The sequence below is a fragment of the Dipteris shenzhenensis genome, chromosome 2 (assembly GCF_047967505.1).
Source record: "Dipteris shenzhenensis isolate YYH24624 ecotype China chromosome 2, Dip_SZ_1.0, whole genome shotgun sequence".
Classification (NCBI taxonomy): domain Eukaryota; kingdom Viridiplantae; phylum Streptophyta; class Polypodiopsida; order Gleicheniales; family Dipteridaceae; genus Dipteris; species Dipteris shenzhenensis.
Window position 1 is genome coordinate 22674777 of NC_141597.1, and position 18953 is coordinate 22693729.

The 18953-nt window shown below is 45.0% G+C and overlaps 1 protein-coding gene across 2 annotated transcripts in view; it reads right to left on the reverse strand.

Annotated features, from left to right (window-relative positions):
- Positions 1-12810: 12810 nt before the first annotated feature.
- Positions 12811-18953, reverse strand: part of LOC147904491 (uncharacterized protein At2g33490-like) — a 32904-nt gene continuing 26761 nt past the window's right edge. Inside the window, exons 7-9 of one of the 2 annotated variants that reach the window (XM_087386815.1) lie at positions 14711-14912; positions 14393-14575; positions 12811-14087 (exon numbers count right to left, since the gene is read on the reverse strand). In XM_087386815.1, the coding sequence (XP_087242941.1) occupies positions 13080-14087; positions 14393-14575; positions 14711-14912 (1393 nt within the window). In that variant the 3' untranslated portion in view covers positions 12811-13079. Of the gene's footprint in view, positions 14088-14368; positions 14576-14710; positions 14913-18953 lie in introns of both variants that reach the window. The other variant, XM_087386809.1, reaches the window with a different exon arrangement.

Here is an 18953-nt window from a genome sequence, read left to right on the forward strand (position 1 = left end):
TTGTTTACTCAAGAATGACGCTGCTACCATCGATGACATCAAAAATGGTTCAAAAAGAATTTTTACTCAAAAATGAAAATTTGTTCATAAAATTTTTTACTCAAGAATGACGCTCCTACCATCGATGACATCAAAAATGGTTCACAAAGAATTTTTACTCAAAAATGAAAATTTGTTCATAAAATTTTTTACTCAAGAATGACGCTCCTACCATCCATGTGATGTTTGTGAACAAATCTTTAACGATGAACAAAGAAAAAAAGAAGCAATGGCACGTGGCAGCTTGGAGGCCAAGAGAATGCCACGTGTCCAAATTTTGAGCATGTTCTTGCAAATGTTTCAGTGGCAAGCCCGCAATATTTATATGGAGACCAATCTTCTAATAAAAACTTACTCTTGGTACATAAGGCTTCTCCATCCACCAACAATTTGACTTTGACTTCTTAGGGAACATTTTGGGGACAGCATGAGACTCTAGCCGTGATGCCGATTCCTAATCTCTTTGATCCTATTGCAGACTTTGATAACATTTGGGATCAAACGATTGTTATGTCCTAGAATAAATATTATGCCAAATGCAAAAACTCCAAACATACTTTTTAATATATAATCGTCCATACCTACTCACAACAATTGATAATCACGAGTCACAATCGTTGCTCTATGGTCAGTGGCATAGGTGAAGATTCACCTCATATTTGCTCCACCCACTCCCAAATGAGTAGGTTCAGCACATCCTCTTCATATCCATTCCATTTATTCCCAAATGGATAGGTTCACATGATATCACCCACAAATCCGCTATCCTCCATATGGACCCTCAAAATTAGTAATTGGAGGGGAAACTAGCTTAGATCGCTTCACATATAGGGTCTTCATTGAAGCCCCAAAAGAGGATATTGAGGTTGGAAGTATTTCAATGAAGACCATCAAAGTTTCCTTGTCTAATTATTGGAGGGGAAACCAACTTTGATTGCTTCACATATAGGGTCTTCATTGAAGCCCCAAAAGAGGATATTGAGGTTGGAAGTATTTCAATGAAGACCATCAAAGTTTCTTTATCTAATTATAGATCATCGTGGTTTCCCATGAAAGACTCATGCATCCAAAGCACAATCTCCACTAAGATTACTGTTAGATATCAATGCTCCACTCTCGTGTAACTACGCGGGAACCAGCTAACTCTACTTGTAAGCCCCCCATATGAGGAGAAGCATTTGAGTAGCTCGGTTATCCGGTAGGTCCTAGTTTGGACACCAGATGGGGGCCATGTGTGGCCTGATGGCTGGACGGCTTCAGATAGAGTTGGCACACCGCCAACTAGGCTACATGCAAGTGTGGGAAGGAATCCCTTGATTGACCACACTGAGGGTAGACGGAGCATTTCCTGGGGCAGCCCACTCTCGGGTTGCGGGGCCCATTTGGAGCCTCAAATGATCCCGGATGGCTTTGGGCCGAACAGATATCCTAGGTCAGTTGCTCTATTTTGCACACCGGTTCTATCGTATGGTCGGTGGCCTATTTTGGGACCGACCCCCAGTCGATCGTTTTGGGCGGACTGGGTCAGTCACCCAATTGAGCCTAACTGACTATGACTGGTGGCTATATAAGAGCAAGCCCGTGAAGCCCATTTCATCACTGGCTACAGCAACCCTGATTGCTTAGCATTCAGCCTCCGCCTTCTACTGTTTCCAGGACGCCATCGAAGCTTCTTTCATAGGAGCGCACGGTTGGGAGGCAGTGCCATCTATTGTATCAGTTCTACAGTACTCAAATTTTTGATTCTCCATACTATCTTGTTTTCTCTCTTGCGTACGAGATCGTGTTATCTGTTGAGCACAGACGTTGTATTATTTTCTTACATGGTATCAGAGCCTGGACTCTAGCAAGAAGATTTGGTAGTGTGTTTCTGTTTGCGAGCAGATTGTGAGAGATGGCCCAACCCGCAAGACTCCGAATCCCACCGTTCGGCGAAAGTGAAAAGTTGGACGGCTCTAACTATCCACTCTGGAAGTTCAAGATGAAGACCATCCTAAGCACATACGAGCTTTGGGACACTGCTACTGGGGTGGACGTGAGGCCGGTTGCGAGACCGGATCCAGCCAATGCAGGGCAACAGATAGTACCAACTACGGATGAGATTCTAGTGTGGACAAGAAGAAATGCAAATGCACTGTGTTCTATTGTCTGCAGTGTTAGTGATTCCGTCATGGCGTTAATTCAACATGTCACCACAGCGGAGGAGGCATGGACGGTCTTGAAAAATCAGTACGAGACCACGAATCACACGCGGATTCAGAATCTAGAGACTCAACTCGCGAATGAGAAGTTATATGAGAAGTTCATCACCAGGGTAAAGAATCTGCGCGATCAGATGACTGCGATTGGCATCACCATCACCAGCGAGAATCTAGCACGAAGGTGCATACGGATTCTCCCACCAAAGTACGACGGTCTTGTTACGGCGCTGAATATGCAGAACAGAAATCCGCCCCTCAACTTTGAGGATTTTAGCGCGATGCTTCTGGAGGAGGAGATGCATCAAAAGACGAGGACTAGAGAAGATTCGGCTTTCTAGACCGGATCAAAGAAAGGTAAGGGTAAAGACTCTGGTAACCCATCTTCTTCTAATGATAAAAAGAGAAAGAAGAAGATCAAGTGCTTCTATTGCAACAAGGCATGGCACAAGCAGAATGAGTGCTGAAAGAAGATTGCAAATGAGAAGAACGGAGTAAAGAAAGAGTCCAGCAACAGCACATAGGCAGCACCTATAGAGCTGTTCGTAGCAATTGAGGAGATTTGCACGAAGGTAGTTCATGTACCTGCGGATGAACCTTGGATCATTAACAGTGGTGCATCGCGCCACATGACCAGTCAGAAGGATTGGTATACCTCTCTACAGCCAGTAGGGAATGACATCCTGGTAGCGTCGGCAATGATGCAAAATGTCCAGCCAAAGGAAAAGGTACGATTGCTCTCAAGTTAGATGGAGTTGTAAAACAGTTGTCCGATGTTCTTTATGTGCCAGATATCAAGAGGAACTTGTTGTTCGTTTCTACGATCACGGATCGGGACCTCAAAGTTCAATTCGATAAGAATGGTGCACAGATCCTGGATCTTCAAGAAAAGGTCATTGGTAAAGGTACACGGCGCAACAACATTTACGAACTCTCAGCTTTTAGTGCTCGAGCGGATGTGAAGAACACTAAGCTATGGCATGAGAGGTTTGGTCATCTAAAGCTTAGTTCTTTGAAGGAGATGCATAAAAGTGGAATGATTGCAGACCTACCAGAAATTTCAAATCTGCCCAATGTATGTGAAGCTTGCATGATGGGCAAGCAGCATGGGCAAGCAGCATCGGCAGCCCTTTCCTAAAGAGGCCAGCAGGGCAAAGGCTCCTCTAGAGCTCGTTCACACGGACCTCTGCGGAAAGATGGAGACGAAAGCTTTGGGTGGTTCCTACTACTTCATGACACTGATCAACGACTACAGTAGAAGGATATGGATATACTTCCTGAAGACGAAAGACGAGGCTTTTAGTAGGTTCAAGGAATGGCATGTAATGGTCGAGAAAGAATCGGGGAGGAAGGTGAAGAAGTTGAGATCAGACAGAGGTGGAGAGTTCACATCGATTGAATTCGAAAGTTATTGCAAAAGTCACGGGATCAAGAGGCAGAAACCCCCACCACATACATCACAGCAAAATGGAGTAGCAGAACGCAAGATGCGCATCATCTGCGAAATGGGCCGGAGTATGATGAAAGGAAAAGATTTGCCAAAGACTTTCTGGGCTGAAGCATGTAACACTGCAGTTTACATCCTCAATCATAGCTACATGAAGGCTGTGAACGGGATGACTCCACTGCAAGCCTTTTCTGGTAAGAAACCTTCAGCTGCACATTTCACAGTTTTTGGATGTGACTGTTTTGTGCATCTCCCTGATGCTACCAGGACCAAATGGGAACCGAAGAGCCGGAAGTGTATTTTCTTGGGCTACAGTGAAGAGGCAAAGGGTTACCATCTCTATAACCCTGTTACCAAGAAGGTAATTGTAAGTCGCGATGTGGTCTTCTCAGAACAGCTGCATCAATTGGAGGAGGATGCTTCCTTCCCAGACAACCAGGACCAGGATATTCATCCAGTACCGCCACCAACAGCAGACCGAACTCCCCCAACGGTGCTTGGGAGGATTCAAGACAAAGAAGATGAAGAAGAGCCTGCAGAACCACAACGGCAACGGCCATTCCCGAAGTGGGTAAAGCAGCTTTTGGATGGCAGAGAACCTCCAGCCATTAAGGAGGAACCATCCCGCCGGTCCAAGAGATTAGAGGAGCAAAGAAGGGTGCGGGAACACTTGGTCAACTATGCTTTGATGACAGAAGTGATCTGTGCTGATGAACCCAAGTGTCTTGAAGAGGCACAGGGCGATGATAGGTGGATGGAGGCTATGCAGTCGGAGTATGGCTCCATAATGAAGAACACCACTTGGGACCTTGTGGATCTCGACCACCAAAACGCAAGGTAATCGGAACCAAGTGGGTGTACAAGACCAAGTACAAGTCCGACGGCACGTTGGATAAGTACAAGGCTCGGCTCATGGCAAAAGGATTTGCACAGGTACATGGTTTTGATTATCAAGATACTTTTGCTCCCACAACTTGACTAACCACAATTCGCAGTGTTTTGGCTTTAGCTACCCAGGGAAGTTGGCCCGTGTTTCAGATGGATGTGAAATCCACCTTTCTAAATGGAGATCTCAAGGAGGAGGTATACGTGGAACAACCACCAGGTTTTGAGATCCCCGGTTCAGAAGGTAAAGTCTGCAAACTGAAGAAGGCACTTTACGGGCTAAAACAGGCCCCACGAGCGTGGTACCAGTGAATTGATGCCTACTTTCTACAAAACGGGTTCAGGAGGAGCCCATCTAATGCAAATTTGTATATCTTCAAAGAAGGAGGCAGGTGTATGATCGTGGTCCTTTATGTGGACGACCTTGTCATAACAAGGAACCATGAAGAGAAGATCTCGCAGACGAAGCATTTGCTAGGAAGAGAGTTTGAAATGATAGACCTCAGACTGATGCATTTTTGTTGGGGATTGAAGTTTGGCAGGAGCCGAAACAGATCTTCATTTCACAACTGAAGTATGCTGGAGAGATAACTGTAGGCATTTGGCATGGCTGAGTGCAAGACAATTGGTACCCCTATGGAGGTTGACGCGAAGCTCTCAAATGAGGATTCATCACCACTGGTGGATGAAGCGAAGTACAGAAGGCTTGTGAGCAGCTTGATTTACCTGCGCAACACACGACCGGACATCAGTTTTGCGGCTGGTGTACTAAGCAGGTTTTCCAATAAGCCCTGGGAGAACCATTGGAGGGCAAGGATGCGGGTGCTGAAATACATCAAAGGCATACTTGATTATGGCATCACCTATACCAAGGGCAACATCTTGATTGGATTCTGTGACTCAAATTGGGGAGGAGACGTGGACAGCAGGAGATTAGTGACAGGGTACTGTTTCTCACTTGGATCTGGAGTTGTGTCATGGGTCAGCAAGAAGCAACCCACAGTTGCTCTTTCTTCTACCAAGGCCGAGTACAAATTTGCATGCTTTGCTTCTTGTGAGGCAGTGTGGTTGAGGAGGATTTTGGGGGACATGGGTGTAGTGCAGAACAAGCCTACGCAGTTATCATGTGACAATCAGAGTTGCATGGCGATTGCAAAGAACCCGGTGTTCCACGCTCGCATAAAACACATTGAGATTCAATATCACTTTGTACTGTCTGACTACAGAGAATGCTGCGGACATCTTCACGAAGGCTCTTGGAAGAGACTTGCTGGAGAGGCATCTTCATCGACTTGGCATTGGGCCAAAAAAGTAAGTTCACTTGCGGGTGGACATTGAGGGGGCGTGTTAGATATCAATGCTCCACTCTCGTGTAACTACGCAGGAACCAGCTAACTCTACTTGTAACTCCCCCATATGAGGAGAAGGCATTTGAGTAGCTCGATTATCCGGTAGGTCCTGGTTTGGACACCAAATGGGAGCCATGTGTGGCCTGATGGTTGGACGGCTTTAGATAGAGTTGGCACACCGCCAACTAGGCTACATACAAGTGCGGGAAGGCATCCCTTGACTGACTGCACTGAGGGTAGACGGAGCATTTCCTAGGGCAGCCCACTCTCAGGTTGCGGGGCCCATGTGGAGCCTCAGATGATCCCGGATGGCTCTGGGTCGAACAAATACCGTAGGTTAGTTGCTCTGTTTTGCGCACCGGTTCTATCGTATGGTCGGTGGCCTATTTCGACCCCCAGTCGACCGTTTTGGGTGGACTAGGTCGGTCACCCAATTGAGCCTAACCGACTACGACTAGTGGCTATATAAGAGCAAGCCCGTGAAGCCCATTTCTTCACTGGCTACAGCAACCTTGATTCCTTAGCATTCAACCTCCATCTTCTACTGTTTCCAGCATGCCATCGAAGCTTCTTTCACAGGAGTGCACGGTTGGGAGGCAGCACCATCTATTGTATCAGTTCTACAGTACTCAAATTTTTGATTCTCCATACTATCTTGTTTTCTCTCTTGTGTACGAGATCCTGTTATCTGTTGAGCACAGACGTATTATTTTCTTACAATTACCTCAAGCACCACCTCCTAGTGTAATCTTAGTGAAAGACTCATGAATCCAAAGCACAATCTCCACTAAGATTACCTCAAGCATTAAGGGGAATTGTTTACGTCATCCCATTATCAAGTTTCCCATAAGAATGCCTATGTGGTAATTGGATCAAACGGTCCAAGGTTTCCCAAGCAGCACCTAAGTACTACAAACAACCTTTTGTGATTTGAAGCAAGTGGATGTCACAAATGGTGACTACTCCCATTAAACATCCCTTTAGAGATGAAACTCTAATTATTCACCAATCATAGAATTTGGAAGGCCTGGCCTAATATTTTTAGACCCAACTTCTCATAAATTTTATAATTCATGATGTTTATAGCTACATCAACACTACTACATTCATTATAGTTTGTCCCTCTTTTTTTTAATATATATTTGAGGGAAATTTTGTTATGTTGTCCTCAAAGGAATCATTGTTACTCTAAATGACATGGAGGTCTAAATGGTGTGCTTAGCCCCAACATATGTCCACAAATAGCATCATGGCTTGCAACATGGACAATTTTTAGCCAAATCTTTAGCAACATCATATGGTTAGAAATTGGGTAAGGTTTTCTAACATAGACAAATATCTTAAACTTTCTCCTCATCAGTGGTTCTCTTAGTTCTCTTACCCTTTTCCCCCCTCACTAGTTCTCTTGGGTTTCCCCTATGAGCCATTGGTCTAGTGTTCTTGTTTGTTAATGGTGGATTTTCATTTCATTCAAGCTCTTCCTTAGCTACTTCATTTATGACTACATTTGGTCTATTGGTATCTCTTTAGGCTTCTCCTTGAACAAAGCTAGGTTGGTGAAAGATGCATCAATTGAAATTTTCATATCTAGCTTCACCAATGGTAGAATACATTGCCAAAATATATATCCTGCATCGTCATTGCTCACAAATGTCTTAAGGCCTCCTAAAAGGATGGATGCACACTCCAAGTTTCCACACTTTATAACAAGGAATTGCTTGCAATTAGACAAAGTAAAGGAGCTAGTATATGTGCTTCTAAATGGTAGCGTGTTGGATGATCTTAGAGGAGAGCCTACTAATGGTGATCGTGTAGATTGGGAATCATATAACCTTCTAGGGTCCCTTACATGATAATATTGTGCTTAAACACGTAGAAACATGTTGTAGCAATGTGGGTGAGGATTTGCCAATTTGAAATTCTAAATGACTCATAATTTGGTCACAAGTGTGTATATTGTTAAGGATGGTGTAAATTGCACCATCCACATAGGGCATAGGGGCAAACCCTAACCCTAACCCTAAGGGGTTCACATGTATATCTTCATGTTGAATACACAGTGTGTACAGGTAGCTATATCATGTGCACTCCTCTCTCTCTCTCCCTCTCTCACTTCCGCTATCATGGTATCAGAGCCGATGGTGCTTCACTCCCTTCATGAGTGTCAAACCCTCCTTCCGCGAGGCATCTTCCATTGCGAGAGTTTTTCGTCGAGAGAGTGTAAGCCCTTGTTTTGTCAAGGCAACAAGCCCTCTCTATCGAGGGATCTTCATTTGCGCTCTACTTCTCGTGTAGAGCTTCTTCTCCTCTTCGATCTGCTTCAAAAAGCTCATCATTCCGAGCTATGGAGAGCGAGATATGTTTGTTTTAGTGTGCTGTTCATTTCTCAGTTCTTGTTTGAGATTTCAGGTTGTGAGAAATAGAGTCTGATTGTTGATAGGAATAGGGAGTGCTATCTTCTTTCCAAAGAGACACCTCAGTATCAGTTTTTGAGAGTTTCTCCTTGTTCAAGTTCTAATGTTTGAGAGGAGTTTCAAGGCTTTATGCCTAACTAAGTTCTAAGGCTACAACTCGACGAGACTACTCACACAAGACTACAAGCATCCCCATCTCCAATCGGCTTCCACACAAGCTCCATGAGCTCCAGCTGCACCAACAAACACACTATACAGCCACTCCTCCAACATGGCTCCAACGCATCTGCTACCAGCCCCCACACCCCAGCGATGACTAGACGACATGCAGACCAGTAGCTACCATGACTTTTAACGAGAGTTAGCAACTCCAGGGCAGCTCACAATAGCAACCGAAGGTCCTTCATCAACATCAACGGTCCATCGATGGACCATGCAGTCTACAACCTTCAGCGCCTACACATGTACGACCAAAACTCTACAACGACTAGCAAGCAACCCTTCCTCGACTACGTCCATCTCTATAGCTCGCACTCTCTACAGTCCTAGGGACTTCACCAAGCACCTGTGCCACGGCTCCTATCTGCGAGCAAGCGGCTCTCATCTCAACAAGACTCCTCTCACTGCAAGCAAATGCGGGCACCTATGTGCCTCCATTGCCTCACGTAAGCCGCTAGCGCCACAGTAAGCAACTCATGTGCATAGTTGCAGTGCCTCACTACAATCGAACGGTGACTCCAAAGTGATCCTCCAACTACAACGACGAGTTGCAATGCTACTCCTCCAACAAACTCCTCCAGAACTCGGTCACCTTCACGAGCCTTACAGCACTCGGCCATCTCCTGATGACAGTCTCCACTACAGTACTATTCAGCGTGGCTCATTCAATAAAAAATGGCCAACATTTGCTTGACACCCTCACTCCAGGCAAGCACTTCTCTGCTCCAACCACGGGTTCTGAATGCTTGAAAGACCGACGCCCTACAGTGAACAAACGAGTCCACAAGCGCCTCTGCAACGCCAACGTCTTCACATCCCATGCACATCTAGCCGAACAAGATGATGGAATTCAAGTTTGTTGATGGAATCTACAGATTCCATCGAGATCTCTCAAAGATTCTCGTCCACTTCCTAGCGCCACACGTGGCAGATAGAGTTGGACCCTGGTTGGTTGGTTGACCGTTGGTTAAGCTAGAGAGAGCATAGTGTCATGTGGTACTTCTTATCTACCACGTCAGCTACAGTCTATCCTATCACATCACCCGAGTTTGGTTAACGATGGGTTGGCCACGTCATTTGACCATGGGTTAGCCACGTCATCTGACCTTGGGTTGTTCCATGTCATCATCATCGAGCGTCACATGTGCCATGTCATCAATGCCCAATCAATAGCCTTAGCTAGGCACTATTCCCTCTTCACTGGCACACAGTGCCACAACATGTGACACCAACTGCCACCTAACCACAGGCCACATCATCATTTTTGGCCTTCTTGGGATCAAAGTTTGGACTATCCTTCCGGGGGCCGTATCTTTTGATGCAAATGGAATTTCGTAGAGTTGCATACAGGAAAAATGATCGCCAGATTGTGCTCTATGCATTGAGCACCTCAAATCTCACATATGAGATTCCCAAAGGTCAAGATCTTCAAATCCTCATCATCGAAACCACCTCTTGATTCACTGCAACATACCTAGCACTTAAAATGAATCAAGATAAAATTCATTTGCTGAATTTTGTGATTCGACGTGTAGTCTAGCTGTAGACTAGCACCGCCATAGAGAAGATCCAACTACACCAAGCCAAGTCAGCCATTGCCACATTACCCGATTAGTTTCCATTAGCATCAGTCCATGCGGTTCTATCATCGGTGTACTCATTCACACACTGACACCAGTTCAATTCTCTTGGCATTTGGCACTTCAGCACCTTAGTGTGACACTTGGTAGAGTTATCCCTCTCTCGGATTCAGGATGGTTGCATTCTTCTTGCACACACATATGCCACCCATGTACAATCACATTTGTTGACTATTTTTGGCATTGCTTCCTACACGCATACACATCAGCCTTGTACAACCTTCTTGGTGCTTCTTATCAATTTAAATCACCACATGGATTCTACTTTGTTGCAATGTTTAAATCCCTGGCTATCCTAACACACAGTTGTCATCATTCGATTACAAGCTTGATCCTTGGCACATAGTTGTTCCCATTTGACTTGGTTCTAACAATTTAGCATAAGCCCCCCAGTGGCAGCTCCCACACAGTGTTCTCATGGGTAGACACTCTCGCCGGTACACGGGTAAGCCTCTTGCACAGAGCACCTAACCGCCTCCAACATGGAGTTACTCACCGCATCAACAAGATGATACACCAGTCATGACTCCGGATGAGATCCGTGAGTTGAAAGAGAACCTACTTCAACCATTTATTGCCACAAGGTATGTACCAGTGTATGATGCCGACTCGAGCCTCATCGGCCTTGATAGATTAGATGTTAGCATGGATCAACCAAAAGTTTCTGATCATACACACTTGTCGGTAAGCCCTCAGCACGAGGCACACTCCTTGGTAAGCCCTCAGCACGAGGCACATTCGATAGTAAGCCCTCAGCACGAGGCATATTTGACGGTAAGTCCTCAGCATGAGGCAGCTCAGTCCCATCTACATCCACACACTCTGATTCTAGTGATGTACAGCCATCACATTCATGCATGGATCTGACTCCATCTAGTGTCATATCAGGTGCAGATACTCAGCAAGAGTTCACCAGTGATCATGCAGTTCTTCAGTAGGTAAGTCCTCAGTACGAGGCACTCACATCTCCAGCCGAATGTGAAGATTTATGCCATAGTGCATCTAGCTCTTCAGGAGATTCCATTCCAGCATCCATCACTGATGCTTTCACCTTTCACACGAAGCATATCTTGGGCTCAGTTCCCTTCAGCAGTTCAAATCGACACATCAGTCTATAGAACATTCCAGCATCGGCTCAGATATAGTGGCTTTTTGCTATGGCATTTCAAGCTTCCATTAGGGCATTATTATTTGATTATTTATTAAGTGTATGTGAGTGTCCCCCCCAATCTTTACAATGCACATTAAGGGTCTTTAGAGTTCAATTAGAAGTTGGAGTCCAATCTCCCTCGCATGCATTGACATCTATAGCAATTGGATAGCTCTAGACATTAACTTATAGAGCAAAAAAAGTTGAGAAGGGATCATATGATACATGCAGCATATCAAATCTCACAACTCACCGCACACCTATGCATAAATACACAACATTAGGCAAATACATAGCTTAACAAAGTAAGTAGCAATAATATGCATGCTCACACACATCTAGTTGCAAAAGGACTATGATTAAGAATCAAGAAATCACACAGCCATAATCATGTAGCTTACAGACAAGCAAAGTAAAACTTGCCCTAGATGCAAGCACATAGAAGCCAATATTGATGAAAAGCAACCCATAAATACAAAGGAAACAAGTCACACAAGAAGCATTAAAAATCAACAAACGTGCAGCTCACTGGTGAGGATGGATGATAAACTAGGGAGAAGAAAGATGAACTTAAAAGTTCGCAGACCAAATTGCCAAACATGTGGCAAATCCCTACCTTCCTTAATCCTTTGATGAGTGCTAGATAGATTTGGGTTATATTTATCATAGGTTAGTCTTAAATTGACTTAAAACCTAACCAATCCTAGATTAACCCTATACTTGCAAAAATTAGAGTCTAGTTGCCTAAAGACTAAAGAGCATTTTATACTAAGCTGAAAGTCCAAGTGACCATGGAACTTTATAAAGTGGCTTTACTAGTAATGGTGCATCTACATCTATTTGCCTCTTTCGTGTATATAAAAATTTAGTGTATATCTCTCTCTTTCTTCGAGGGGGGAAGGGGGAAGGGGGGGGTGTATACTACATGGTTGGGGCTCCTAGTCCAAAATTTTGAGTAACAGCTGCCTAACAAGGCTCATCTCAACATTTGGACTTTGGATTGAACGATGTTTGAGCCTAAATTTTACCCACTATAAATGCAAGTTTTTGGGATTTTTTGAAATCTTTTGATTGCCTACCCAAAGCACTAGTTGTAGCCACTATCATGGGCATATTTCATCATAATTTGGTCCAACTAGTCAAAATTCAATGTTCTTCATCTTTGCCTTTTGCACATCAAAGTCATTCTAAGGATTTTTTTTGGCAAAATTGAAAATATTTAACTCAAGTATGTACATTTTTATCAATATTTTCATAGTGTGATCTGGAAGTGATTCAAATTGAAGCAAATTGATATCCCACATAGCTAATATACTTGGAGCCTTCAACAAACATTGACAGCAACAACTATGATAGATGAGGTACAAAATGAAATAATTACCAATTTTAGGTACACATTAGGATGCTTCACAAGTTAATTGATCGAGTCCAACCTTTTGTAATACTAGTCCCCCCCCCCCCCCAAAAAGTCACCCTTTTAATAAGCGTCACAAACAAAAGTCCTCTTCCTTTCATACGTTGCAGACTCTGTACATCCCCACCCTTACAAAGGCCAGATCGCCAAAAAGCGCAATAACATATCCTTATAGTTTCTATTGCTTGTAAAAAGAAAAACCAATCCAGAAGCCTTTACCATCGTAAGGCCTACTTTTGATTTCATTGTGCCTGTAGTGTGCTTCTGCTGACTCGTTATACAATTGGTTTCAGCGGCGGAGGTAGAAGGTTCTCTTCAGTGTCATCAGTAGTCTTTCTTTGTCTGAGCACGATTTGCTGATGATGGTATGGATAAGCTGCGAGTAACAAGGCTGGGAGGCGGAGGGGGAAGGGGGGATGCCGGGCCTGAAACAAAGGGAACCCCCTGAATTTTCTTTCCTATAGGTCCTGAGTGTGCAATGGGACTTGCTGATTTGGGTGGGGTCGCCAGCCCTGCAGGCAGTGGGGGAAGCTTATGTAGCTCACTAATTCGTGGAGGAGACAACATTGGAGGGGAAATAGTTTGAGAAATAAGGGGCTTTATATTTACAGGCATTGGAGACCTGCTTATGGGACCTGACTTGAACAAGGGAGAAATGTGTGTATCAAATGGCAAGGAGCTGTCATTGTCTACAATCGTGTACTTGCTGTTTCCCAAAGGCTTGGCTGTTAATGGCCCTGAGTGGCAGTACCTCTTGCCAGCATTCGTCGGAGTTTTCAAACAACCATTGTTTGTAAGTTCAGTGAACATAACAAACCTTCCTTCGATAGAATCTCTTCTCTGATGGTTTGTGCTTTGCTGCATTTGCACATTATGTTCTAATGAAGAAAGTGGAGGTTCAATTTTGGAGAACTCATCTCTGTGTTCTCCCACAAACAGTGGTCGCTTCACAATATGAGAAGCCTGTGAATTATGTGCACCGCCTAGATCTGACTTGTAGCTCTCTGTCTTCTCTGCCTCCTCCCATGGATGGACATCATTCTTGGCTGACCGCAACTTCGAGCCAAAACCTGTCGCAGAAGTCTGTACCTGTGAAGAAACTAAATCTGTTGTGTGGGCAATCCACCTTCCATCTGTATCTGAGGGAGAAGGAAGCGCGTATTTGGAGACTCTTTTCTCAGTGAGCCTTTCAAGTGAGAGTTCTTGGATATTTTCATGGCCCCCATTTTGATAATACATGGAAGCAGAAATAGGAGCTGACTTACTGCTCCCATCTAACTTCACAAGCGCTTCTTCTTTTTCAGGTGTTTCTGCAGTGTTCAGCTGAATTTCCTGCAGCATTGAAGCATCTCATGAGTGCATCATCTCTTCACAAAAACATTAAGGTATGCAATGAAACAGAAACAAAGCACATTAAAATGCATGATGTGAATATGGGGGCCTGAAAAAGTCGTTTACACTTACGCCCTTCTGGGCTACCAGACTAAGTAGTTGTATCACACTAAGTTTGGCACTACACTCTCAGTAATGAATTCCTCACTTCAGAGTTTCGAGTATGCAGTCAAAAAAGTCTAAGCATGCAATCAAAATTGCAATTGTCTTCACTGCTGTACCAGGAACTGCTTTGGAGAACTCACCAAACTTCCACTGTCTGCAGTGTTTTCCAACATATCCCCGTCCACCTCATATGCATTTATGTGGCCATGAATACCTTCTTCTTCCTCAGCCAATGTCCTATCAATATTTCTCTCCAGAGCTAACTGCTTCATAACAGGTTCCACTGCATTGATGGATGCAAGGCCTTTGCTGAATAAATGCATCTGTTGCACAAAGGAAGAGAAAATACAGTGTCAAGTGTAAAGCGCTACAATACTCTGAAATATTATGCATTACTTCATTGTGAGAAAATTCCACACCATTTCTTGCAAATTACCAGAACCCTGGTGATTGCAGACCTGTGCATTGTGGTATCTAGCAGCCTGAGTGACAAGACTGAGTGACCGTCCTTGTTTCAAAGATTGCAAGCGAAAATCCAGGACATTAGCCTGCTCTTCAAAGTCTTCTTTAACCAGTGCACAGTTCTGATCAAAACGGTCCCCCTTTTTGTGCTTAGCTTTTCCCTTTGGTTTCTCTTTCTGTACAAGATTGTATAATTGCCTGCACAGATTACACAATAAGTGGGATGCTTGCCCACTGCAACCATCTGCTCACTCCAAAGTAGCCCCCTTTTCCAATGTACATTCTCACAATAACTCATTGTCATCAGTATCATTTACCTTGCCTATAATCAGCATTTAGGACTCTCAACTAATGGTTGTCCTCATTGAGTACTCAAAACCAAAATCATACAAATCTCAATAAAACATGTAAGAAAGGCAATACCCTGATGACAAGCAGATGCTGACAGTTCCACAACATTACAAATGCTTAGTCTTATTTCTCAAAATTGCTGTGTACATAAATATAGTACACCTGATTTTAAATCCAGGAGACTTGTGCGACAACCCCCACATAAGAGTGTTTCATCCCACAGAGATATTGAGGTAACTTTCTTTTAAAAAAAGGCACCTTTAAGCATATAGTTGTGAAAATTCGAAATATTAAGAAGCAGCGATCATTTATAACACACTCACATTATATGCTTTCTAAACAAAAAGCTGATAATTATGGCAACTTGTCCCACTAGAAAGTACGCCCTTATAAAGCAAATTCCAGAAGCAAACGGAACTCAATCCACAATGCATACAATGAGATCTCAGACGAACAGAAATTTCATGCAATATTGAGCTGCTAAAGTAAAACATGAATCAATTGTCAATCAAGAACAAAGAATGTAATATGCATCTCAAGACAGTTTTTAATGAAACTATCTTCCATCTGTTGGCAATTCTTCAACAGTACCTGTTGAAACTTCAAATTGACTTTTTAAACATTGCTGGTTAGGAACTAAAAACTTGGGCCATTTCTTGACTTCAAATCAAAGAAGTAGTGCTGCTGATTGTACACAACATCCTTGGAAAGACGTGGATCACAAATAATGAACAAAGTTCAGCTGTCTCAAAGGCCCGAGCGCAGGCCAATCTGCATCTCAGGAACCCAGCTCACTGCCTAGCGCATCTTCGAGACAGGGGCTAGCAACAGGGGGGAGGGACTATACAACCAGCGAATCACTCGCGGCGTGAGGATGTAGAACACACCTGCAGGCCATGCCTTACAGAAACGCTCCTGCCTTTCGGCGGTCACTATGGAGTCTGATGCCCAGTGCTCCTAGAGTGGCAACCGGTGGAACACGATGACCTCCCATCACTAGGCTACAGCACGCAACCCAGATGTTCAACGCCGTGATGCTGGCTACTGTCTCCCACACACCATCCTCAGGAGCCAAGGGAGGATGGCATCAGGCTGGAGGGGTCACCTCATGAAGCTCGATCCAATAGATGCTCTATCTGTGTATCCTGTAGGCTGGAGAGACCTCATCAATGTGGAAGGCATGCACATCCTCCATCAACTAGGACGCCATGCCCCAGGTAAAGTCCCAATGGATATCTTGTATATGGGCCACAATCTGTAGGGAACCTAGCCAAATCCTCTAGGAGCTCAGGCAACTCCAAAGGTAGTGCGGGATCATCTCCAAGACACCCTCCGTCCAGCTATGATAGCGCCCATCCACCCTCATGTGCTCTAACCAAGGGCCTATGGGCAAACCCCCCCGTGAGCAATCTGCCGAGAGAAGTAAGAGATCTTCCAGGGTCAAAGGCTGGACCATAGCCGCATCCAGAACAAGATCCAACCTCCTAAGATACCTGCTACTCACCCAAATGTCTCTCTCTCAAAGGAGTCCAGGTCAATGACTCCTCTCTACACCTAGGTGGGGCCTGTATGAGTACTCCTGCCAGTCTCTGCCAGACCTTGAAGAGACTCCGCACCAGTGGAGATCCCCTCCTTGCGATGGCTGGGGTAACAAAGGAGCAAGGGGGTTCTTCTCCAGATTCTTCACAGCTAGTAAAACTAGCTCCCTCATGTAGTAAAATGTGAGAGAAGCCTTGCAGAATATAACCATATCACTAGCCTTCATACATCAAGAAATCAAAACAATTAGTAACTTCATTTTCTTGTGTTAAGTGTGCTAAAGTGCATCAATAAATGGCAATACATCATACATGCCTTCATGAATAAAAGGAAGGAGTTGAAGGTAGCTTTTAATGGCCTGTTTGGAAAGAATGTCGGTAATTTGTGCAGCATATACCAAATCCCATGGTCATACCATAATGGCTGTGCTCTGCAATCCATCTTTTCCTCCAAACATCTACACTTGATATAAGGACTCCCAACATTGAAGATATCATTCAAGTACTTAGGAGTCCTCCTTTCTTGTGTGGGGAGAGGAATGCCATCAGGCAGGAGCTTCAAGGTGGCTCTGATACCACATGAAGGAACCAAGGAGAAAGGGGAAAGAGCCACTGATGGGACTGCTGCCACTGATCACCTATGCGTGGAGTATTCCTAAGAAGCCCCCTCTGTAGAAGAAGCTTCCAGGGCTCTACACCTAGAGTAAGGCCGCGAGCCACCAGCTTGCCCAAAAGGGCTCTATTCTGCATCTCCGAATCGATGATGCCCAAGCCACTCCAAGCCTACGATGACTATCTACCAAGCAACGCTGGCCCTAGTGTTCCTCGTGCCATCCGAACTGGCCCAAAGGAAATTGCACACCAGGCGCCTAATTTGTCCCCATGCAGCCCCTATGAAAACACCAACAAGAAGCAATGTACCAAACTGTGGCTAAGAGAACTTGGTTGACCACAAGAGCCCGTCCTCCTAGAGAGAGTTTGGCCGAGCTCCAATATAGGAGCTTCTGCCGTACACTCTCTAGAACCCGGGCAATCTATTGCTCTACTGAAATGTCGATCCCTACCTATCAACCCTAATATCTCGTTGTCCGCCTCCGCAGGATCCACTAAAAACCAAAGGCATCACCCCAATCTCGAACCTCCTAGGCCACCTCCGTCCCGGTGAAGAAGACGAACGATTTGGTCCAATTGATCCGAGCCCTTGAGGCATCGCAATATATGGCCAAAGCTCCTCTGACTGCCTCTAGGATCGATGCTGACCGCTCCACATACAGCGCCATGTCATCTGTGAACTCTGAGTCTAAGATCTCCTACCGGATTGCAAGTCTCATCCCTGTCAATCCCACGGCTTGGGAGCGTAGGAAATAGCCAAGCACCTCGGCTACAAAGAGGAAGAGGAAGGGGGCAAGGGGGCAGCCCTGTCGTACGGAGTGGGAAAGAGAGAAGGCCTCGCCAATGTGGTTTCCAATGAGCATCCAGCTAGAGCTCCCTGCGTATAGGGCTGAAACCCCAGATCCACCAGTTTGAGAAACCCAATCGGCACATATTGTCCTCTAGAAAGGACCATTCCACCCTATCATAAGCCTTCTCAAAATCTAGGGGCTGTGACTCCCCCCTCGCCCAGTCATGGCCTCCTAGAAAGTGAAAATATTGTCTAGGATGTTGCATTCCTGAACAAACCCATCTTCGTGTCGTGGATGATGTCAGAGAAATGGGGATGCAACCGCAAGCTCAAGACCTTGGCTAAGATCTTGTATGCGGTGTCAAGAAGGATGATTGGCCTCCACTGGCGCATACCAGGCCCATCTCCTTCCTTCGGGATCAAGCAAATCCAACCCTGGCTCAATGAGTGAGGGAGTGAGAGTGAGCCGGAGTCGAAGATCTCCTGACAAGCTTGCCTCAATGGCGTGACAATAAGCTCCTAGAAACTCCGAAAGAAGATGGGAGTTAGACTATCCTCCCCCCGACACTTTTGGGGAAGGAGGGCCTTCAGGGCCTCCCACAGCTCCTCATCCATGAACGGTGTCTCTAGCTGTCTGCTCATGCTGAACGGGACCACTGATGAAACTTGGTCCCAAACTGTCTCCCTAGCTAAGAGGACCAAGGGGGTCTCCACCTCTGACTAGAACAACTATCAGTAAAAATCTGTGGTCATCTCTCATGGCGGTCCTACTGAACCCACCTGATGCAAGAGGAATGGTACAAGAACTCTGCTCTTTGAACCTCTGTGGCTTAGAGCACTAGCCTCACGCTCTCATAGCAATCGCTAAGCCACTGAGAGCTTGGATCCTGCTCTTTGAGTCTCTCAATGGAAGCTACGTCCCGTCATCACAGGGCTCTCTCCCACTCC